Source organism: Scleropages formosus, chromosome 12, assembly GCF_900964775.1.
Source record: "Scleropages formosus chromosome 12, fSclFor1.1, whole genome shotgun sequence".
Lineage (NCBI taxonomy): Eukaryota > Metazoa > Chordata > Actinopteri > Osteoglossiformes > Osteoglossidae > Scleropages > Scleropages formosus.
The window spans coordinates 23,438,275-23,447,201 of record NC_041817.1 but is presented as its reverse complement, the minus strand read 5'-3'; the positions used below and the strand labels follow the sequence as shown (position 1 = coordinate 23,447,201).

Here is an 8,927-nt window from a genome sequence, read left to right as displayed (position 1 = left end):
TAAAAAGTACGTGATATGAAAATATGTTCATGACCACTGCGTGAAATTTCAACAGAACTTTGCTGTTACTATATTCCATTACAGACAAGGTGCTAATGATATGTCTGAGCCATCAAACTCTGAATATTGAAACATATATAATGTTTTTAATGTGTACGCAAATAAGATACATAATGTATAATACTTAAGCGTTACAGAAGTGAGAAACATATTGATCTTAACATGTTCTGAATATACCCTACAGAACACCCCGTAGATAATAACTAAAAGCAAAGGTAATATATTCCCGTAACTGATTTTACCATGATTTTTAAGAGGATTACTGCGATGCAAAATGAAGAGAAAATTTTCATGTTTAAAAATTCAAGATGCAAACCAGCTTTTTTTTTTTTGCTTGAAATACTGCACATCGACATCTAACTTGGCACTATGTAGAACAGCAAGAGCATCCATGAACCCACGAGACGCCCTGGGGTCGCACCTACACGCTGTAGCCCTGTGTGGGTCACATGACCTGGTCTCATGATGGCAGGTGGGGATGTTTTCACAGTGTCTGAATAACTTCCGAGTTCCTACAAAACACGATGCAAAAGATTCCTGCTGCTAGTTTGCTGTACATGCAGCAACCCTTTGCCTCCCACTCCATATATATGTGTATATATATATATATATATATGTATATCTTTTTTATCACATAATCTGGATTGATGTCGGGTTCGAATTCTTTAAGCACTGCCCTGCTAATGAACAAAAAGTACATATAAGAGGAACCGCAGGTGCAGTTAGGAGCGCTTACAAGAAATTTCTCCACGAACCCACAACGGTCAGGGTTCTGTGCAATCGGACAGCAAAACGCAGAGTATTGCTCGTTTTAGCAAAAAAAAAGAAAAAAAAAGAGAGAAAACAGAATTGTAAGTATTAATGTCACATCTCAGGGAAAGTGGATTGTCCAACACGTCTTCACAACAAATGCTGGCTGATCAGTTTAGTAAAAAAAAAAAAAATGGAAATAACATTTAATTTTGTTTTCAGGGATCTATGAAGAGGGGCCAACACTCACTGACTGTATGTGCATTTTTTGCTGAATGTCAACGAATGCATCCCATACTCTTACTGCAATAACCTGTAAAAAAGTGACAAAGAGGTATTTGTACAATGCTCAAATAACATGGTCGATATCAAGAGGAAAAAGCCAACAGATGCTACTAACTGTACGCATGTTGACACAAATGCCCAAAACCCATTCAGACATACACTGTGTGCTATTAATTCTGTATTCAGAATCCAAGAAATGTGAAAATCCACACAGCGAAAGAACACGTCAAAGTTCCCCTTGATGAAAATGTTTTCTAGTTTCCAAACACAAACACTGGATGTGGCAGGACAGCTTTCCTGTTTCATTTTTTAAGAATATTTGTACATTATTACACTGACAGTTGCTCTTTAGCTGATATCAACATTTCGTTTCCCAAATTTCCAGATTTTCCCAATTTTAAATGATGCTAACGCACGTGCCGCCCACAGGGGTTCTGTTACAGATATAAGTCTGTTATTAATATAGAGGACTCTGCTGTGTAGAAAAGCCACGAGTTATAAATCCGGGACGACGGGTGTCAATGATTGACGGGCATCGGTCACAGTCACAGAAGCACGGACACAAGAGAGATCCGAGAGCAACGATACGTGGAGAAATGGCTCAAACCCCACTCTGGATATATGTCCATAGAAATAAAAATACTAATAATAGCACTAATCCCTTTTGTTGGGTAAAACGAGGTGTGTGAGCATTACACTTAAAATCATGGTCACATTTATGCTGAACTTAAGGTGCTCAAAAAGGTTTAAAAGGATACATACAGAAAATTACAAAAAACATCATGTTTATTATAGGTCTTGGTTTGATATGGTCTCAAAGCAGGCAGATGAAGATATAATAAATGAACAAAAAAGAACAAAAAAGTTCTTGTATTTACTATATTAACTATATTTACTTAATGAGATTGCACTTTACCGTTTGCTAATCACAGCACAGAATGCACCCATAACTTTTTTTCTAAACAACTCTCTCGTAATAAAGCATCACCATGGTGAGAATTTTGAAATGACAAAAAAATGTCATCAAAAGCCATATGCAGAAGAAAGGGATACACATTTCTTCAGATTGTGTTGCCAAAAAACCCACTTCATGGAAAAAGAAACACTGAAGAAAACATCGAAGCAACATGTGCTAAAGGCTGTAGAAAAAAAAAAAAAAAAAAAAAAAACGAGCCCCTTGGATAAATTGCTGTGTGTGGGAATAATCTCATTCGCTGGATTTGTCCTCGGTGGGCGACAATCCAAGCTGACCCCCCTCAGGGCATCTGAGGCCTGCATTTCCTCATGTTGCTGCAGTCTGGTGTCAAAGTTACCATCATCATCATCATCATCATTATTATTATTATTCCCGGGGGGGGAGAGATCCAACAACGTGCTGGCTTCCTTTGGGGTGCTGGAGTTCGGTGCATCATGGAAGGTGTGGGTGCAGGGGTGGGGGTGGGGACAGGAAGTTGTGCAACAGCTGTCCGCGGAGGGTTCCGTCTGCAGTGGCCTTTCACATTATAGACGCATTATAAAAGCAGCCTTCTGACCGACGACAAAGGAAAAAGAAACAAAAAAACCACACACACATATGCTATTTAAAAGCCCGAATACACTGTTGCTTATGGGTCGGACATCAGTGCAGAGCGTGGTGCCGTACCAAATAGGCGAGTCTGAGCAGAGCGCTCTAAGTGTGTGTGTGCGCGCACACACACACACACATACACACACACACACACACACGATGCTGTGCTCCACCACTTTCTCACATGTGGAAAGGAGGGTTGTGGTTTCAGGGTCCCATCCAATCCCCCTCCTGTCCCGAGGGGGTGGACCCCCTGTTTCCCCTCTTGAGGTTCTCCTGTCCAACTCCCACCCCCCCCCACCCCCCCCGGCCATGGCGGGGCTGCTGGGCAAACAGGGCCGGGTTCAGGCCTGCTGAACCCGTAAGGTACGGACGAGGCCCTGCTCCTCCGTGATCTCGTCCTCGGGTGCCCTTGTGTGGCGTTCGCCCGCCCCCTCCCCTCCACTCCACTCACACCAGCATGTGGCGGCGGCGGTGCAGGGCCAGGTGGTCGGAGCGCGAGAAGCTGCGCTCGCAGTCTGCGCACTTGAAGGGCTTCACACCCGTGTGCTTGCGGTAGTGTCGCGTGAGCTCGTCCGAGCGGGCAAACTTCCACGTGCAGCCGTCCCACGTGCATTTGTATGGCTTCTCACCTGCGAAGACAGCAAGTGGGGGGAGCGGTCATCATCAAGGCACCGAGACACATGATCACCGAGGTATTGAGTACAGGAGTGTCAGCAGTCTTTAAAACAACTGTAGTTCAAGAACAAAAAAATTAAAAAGGTCTGATATTGAACAGAAACTGAAATTGTATATCTGTTTAGATTTAACAGGGGGCGCGGTGGCGCAGTGGGTTGGACCGCAGTCCTGCTCTCCAGTGGGTCTGGGGTTCGAGTCCCGCTTGGGGTGCCTTGTGACGGACTGGCGTCCCGTCCTGGGTGTGTCCCCTCCCCCTCCAGCCTTACGCTCTGAGTTGCCGGGTTAGGCTCCGGTTCCCCGTGACCCCGTATGGGACAAGCGGTTCTGAAAATGTGTGTGTGTGTGTATTTAGCAGATATTTTTCTCCAAAGCGACTTCCAATGAACTCTATGTAGTGTTATCAGCCCACACACCTTATTCACCAAGGTGACTTACACTGCTAGATACACTCATCCATACATCAGTGGAACACACTCTCTCTGTCACTCACACACTATGAAGGAACCCAAACAGCATGTCTTTGGAGTGTGGGAGGAAACCAGAGCACCCAGAGGAAACCCACTCAGACACGGGGAGAACATGCTAACTCCACAAATACTGAGCGGGGATCAAACCCATGTCCTCTCACACCACCCAGGTGCTGTGAGACAGTAACACTACACGCATTGCTACTGTGCAAAGAACACAGAGATGCTGCCAGCTCTGTTGAAAGGGAGACGGGTTTTGCTGGCTCTCATCTGACCTTTTTTTCATTTTGTCGTTCTTATTTAAAACTGGGGGGGCGTGGTGACGCAGTGGATTGGACCTGGTCCTGCTCTCCGGTGGGTCTGGGGTTCGAGTCCCACTTGGGGTACCTTGCGACGGACTGGCGTCCCGTCCTGGGTGTGTCCCCCCCCCCTCTGGCCTTACGCCCTGTGTTGCCAGGTAGGCTCCGGTTCCCCGCGACCCCGCATGGGACGAGCGGTTCAGAAAATGTGTGTGTGTGTGTGTGTGTGTGTGTGTGTGTATTTAAAACTGGCTATGAAGGTTTTTAGATCTCTTATAGGCTGCTATCCTGCTGAAAACTGCTGAAACTAATAAACAGCAGGAAACCTCAATAAATTAAAAAAATACTAATTAGCAAATTATGGAGATTGATGTTGTGCTTGTTGTTTAAACGATTGCCTGTAATTTGCGCTGTTTACTAAAAGGAAAGTTGCAAACAATGTAAAAGTCAGTCGACGCGGTGTAGTCCAAAAGTGTCCGTAATGATGTTCCCCATTGAAAGAGAGGGTCACAGGGTCAGGACCAGGGTGCAGGTGCAGGTGCTCACCTGTGTGTGTTCTCCGGTGCGCTTTCAGGTGCGAGCTCTTTGTGTACACCTTATTGCAGCCGTCAAAGTCGCACCTGTGGATGCGCCTCTTCTTGGAGTCGGGGGACTCGGACCTCCGCGGGCGGCGCATGCCCTCGATGCTGAACGGGGACATGGAGCTGGAGGGAAGAGAAAGCAGGTCAAGGACCATTCGGGGTGGCATTTCTATGCTGACTCTGTCTTCTGCTCTTATTACACCTTTTATAGCAGCAGTGAGCTGTAACAACAAAATAACCGATGGACATAACGCTGGTGAAAGGCCTTCACACCTGAGCAGTGACCAAAAATGGGAGCGTGGGGGGAACATGGGAATAAACACAGGAATGAACAAATAAATAATAAACAGAGCAAAAAAAGACAGCAGACTGGCTTTCACACAAGTGTGTGTGTGTGTGTGTTTGTGTGTGTGTGTGCTCCTGCACCGTGCACATACAGAGTCCTGCTGGGACACCCGAACATGAGGCCCGAGGTCACTGGGCCGAGGTCTGAGCATTAGCTGTCATCACACAAGTGACCAGTAGGGGGCGCAACAACACCACATTACATTTCTAAGATTGGGGCTCAGTGTTTTTTTTTGCATTTGAGTGAAAGCATCAGTAAAAAAAGAGTAAAAAACACTTTAGAGCTGGATATTGTCATTAATCATGCATTGTTTTAATGTGACAAATGAACGTCAGTGTGGAGCGCACCGAGACACACATGTTGACACGGTCACGGGATTTATGGTCATCTGGGTTTACGGGAGCGGACAACTCCCTCGGTAGCTGAGGGAAAAAGTCCAAACAAAAGAACAATAAAGGAAAAAAAGAATCCTGACCCGTATTGGAAAGGAACCTCAGCTGCACTTCCGCTTTGCGCAGACTTGACAGCGACAAACAAGGACATTCGCCAAAGCAGGATGCCAAGGTCACGCAGGGGTCAGGGCCATTTTTTGGAACTGTTTCATACACGGCTTTTAGAAGTCAGCGGCAGTACATTGTTGTTGCATAATTTACAGTTGATATCATGTATATTATGTGTCAATGACATCGGTACAATGTACAGGGGGCCGGAGGACCTTCGCCCACATCTGCATCGTCTTGTTGTTCTGGGGGTTTGTTTTTCCCGAGTTCTTCCTGTGCGGTCGCCACGTCCTCCTGACGCTCCTCTGAGTTCCATCTTTCAGCTTCGTGAGCGAAACACGGTGGTTGGAGCAGCGAGGGAGCAAATGGAGATGCTGTGACCCCCCCCATGATCCGCCCCCTGCGTCTCAGTCCTTTTCTCCCGGACTTCGCTCTGGCGCTTCCTTGGCGCGCTGGGAGATGGGAGCGCGGGTTCAGCCCCATTTCTGACCGATTCGGTCACTTCCGCCGGGCCTCAGAGTGGCCGACCGCCAACACCAACAGGTGATCGCAGTGGCTGGGGGAGGAGGGAGGGGTAGGAGCAGGAAGTGGGGTGTGTGTGTGTGTGTGTGTGTGCACGCGTGCACACTGGAGGTGGTTCGCAAGGGGGGCTCTCTGGCCCTCCTTTCCCACCAGCCCCCGCGATGACTTTTCCACCCCCGCTTCCCCCACTCCACCTTGTCCCCTCTCGCCTGCTCTTCCTCGTGCAACTGGGGGGTTGGGATTCTTCCAGGAGCAGAGAAATAGGGTCTGTAGGACACGTGGGAGTGGAATGCGAACCGGTCCCGGGTGGGCAGTACAGCAGGGGGGAGATGTTGGACCGGCACGTCGCACTTGCTGTTGTTCTTCCCGGCGCTTTACGTTATTTCAGTGCTGGAGGGTGCGATCCTCGGGGTGTGCGGGGCAGGGCGAGGCGGGGCGAGTCCAAGCGGCTGTCCAACATGTGATCGCCATGTGGCTCCCATGTGACCCCCGTGAGCCAGTGGCCTGCGAGTGTTTTGTTCACCTTGGGACGGGGTAGGAAGCCCGACGCTGCTCACACACAAATCGACAGACACCCTCGTGACGCTCCAAAGGCTACGGAGGAAGCGTATGCGTGACCTTGCCTTGCAACTTATCATCTCTAAAGGGGGGCATCACGTCCCCCCTAGCGGTCAGTCAACCCTGACCTGTCACCCCAGTATTTGTATGTAACTCCTTGCACCCCCAGTCCTTGACAAGATGTTACGCCCCTGATAACACCATGGGGATTAATAAATAACACTGTGTGTATGACAGGATTAACCCTCTGGTGTTCTTCTCCAAAGGAACTTACAGCATGAAGCTGCTTACACTGATTTACCCATTTATACTGTATGAGTTCACGGTTAGTACCTCGATCAAGGGTAATCCAGCAGGAGGTGAGATTTAAGCCCTGGTCTTTGGAGTGCAAGGCGGTGCCTCTAACCACTACGCCCCCTGCTGCCATAGACAACCTCTGCACCTCCCACAAGGAAGACAGTAACAGCTGCAATTATGGAGTGTGTAGCTGCAAAAAACTTTAATTCTTTCAAACTTGTGCCAGAAAAACGAATGCCTCAGAGGCAAACACATACACACACATACACACACACAGACACACACCTGTGACCAGATGCGCAAGGCCCAGGGCTCCGAGAGCGGGGGCAGTGAAGCACACCGAGGCAGCGCCGTGGTTATAAATAAATGGATGAACTCGGAGAGGCGCGGTGACTGACAGCGCCGCTTTTACCTTCCGCCCATAAGCCACCTCGTGGCTGTAAACCAAGGGAGCCCCGCCCGTCACGGTGAGCGGCCCCAGGCCCCAGGGGGCCCACCCAGCCAGAGCCGGGGCCTCTCCAACAACAGGCCGGCCTCTCCCCGGGGACTCATGAATATGGAGAAGGCTGGCCGAGGAGCTGGAGCCGCGTGCACACACACACACACACACACACACACATTCAGACGGACCCACAGGACAAGCTTTACTTAGTAAAGTGTGTGTGACACAGGCGGCAGCATGGACACTCACTCCTGACCCTATTCTCATTGGCTCATTGTAGCGATTGACATGTCTCCTGGCCAGTCACAGCAGACCTTGCGTACCGTAAATGGCAGCACTCGCAAAACAGTTAGGAGTATGTCCCTGGTTCCCGTGGGCCAAACGGTGCCTTTGTTCACCCTCGTTTCCTGAAACGATCCCACATGCCGCGTGAGCCACGTCCACCATATTACACTCACACACACACACACACACACATATGGTCTGAAACTGCTTGTCCTGAGCAGGGTCGTGGCAAACAGGAGCCTAACCTGGCAACACAGGGCGCAAGGCTGGAAGGGGAGGAGACACACCCAGGATGGGACGCCAGTCTCCTCTGGAAGTACTCAGAGACAAAGCCCTACCCGTGAGGAAAGAAGCAGATCCAATCCAGGATCCGCAAGCAACGGAGTTCAAGCAAAGACTCACGTTTCGCCGCTTTTCGTACGCGCCACGTTAACTCATGAGACAAACGAGAGAATAGGTCAGCTCTGCGTGTGCTCTCAAAGAGTGTAAAAAATACCTCACACAGGTCCAGTTATTGTGTCCTTGTATGGGAAGGAAAGCCGTTTGAGAAACAGCTCCTCTCTCGTCTCTGTTCGTTTGCCACCTGGATCGGGTGAATGCCCTCCACGTGGTTGACCCCCACCCCAACCCCTACAGCCAGCCGGGCAGCACCCTCTCTACAGCTCTCAGTCACACTCCTGGACATGCCTGTAAACCTGGAGCTGAACCAGTCCCGCCTCAAGTCACTCATCCCATGTACATGGGTCCTCCTGAACACATGGACCTGGAATCCAGCCGGCTTTTAGACACACACAAACACAAACACACACAGAAACACGTCACACATACAATCTGACAAGATATCACCTCCAGATACCAACTTGGAACACACATTCAGTACAAAATGTGCCCTCACCAGCATCTTATCTTGTGTGAGCAGCTGGTGTAGTGGTGGTGACCTCCCCCCCACTTTGCTGCCAAAGGATCTAGGTTCAAATCCCAACTCCTAGTGTACTACCCTTGATCAAGGTACTTGTTCTGAACTGACACAGTAAAAATTACCTGGCAGTATAAATAGGTGAATTACTGCAAGCTGCGTAGTGTACGAATGGAAGATTGCAGGTCCCTTTAAAGAGAAGTGCTGGATAAATGGGTAAATAGTTTCTTTACTCTGTTGTATTTTGTATAAATCAGCTTGATGCCGATATAATCACTTTCATCTATTTATAATGATGACTATCGCTGGGGCTTAAACCACCAACATTCTGGCTGCAAGTCCAGCTTGTTGACTGCTAGTTCCTATAGGGGACG

General features: G+C 48.8%; 1 protein-coding gene across 1 annotated transcript in view; it reads right to left on the bottom strand.

Annotated features, from left to right (window-relative positions):
- Window positions 1-2,442: 2,442 nt before the first annotated feature.
- klf12b (Kruppel-like factor 12b) overlaps window positions 2,443-8,927 on the bottom strand; it is a 48,175-nt gene continuing 41,690 nt past the window's right edge. The window contains exons 5-6 of the mRNA XM_018745016.2: window positions 4,653-4,810; window positions 2,443-3,294 (exon numbers count right to left, since the gene is read on the bottom strand). Of these exons, the coding sequence (XP_018600532.1) occupies window positions 3,113-3,294; window positions 4,653-4,810 (340 nt within the window). The 3' untranslated portion in view covers window positions 2,443-3,112. The remainder of the gene's footprint in view (window positions 3,295-4,652; window positions 4,811-8,927) is intronic.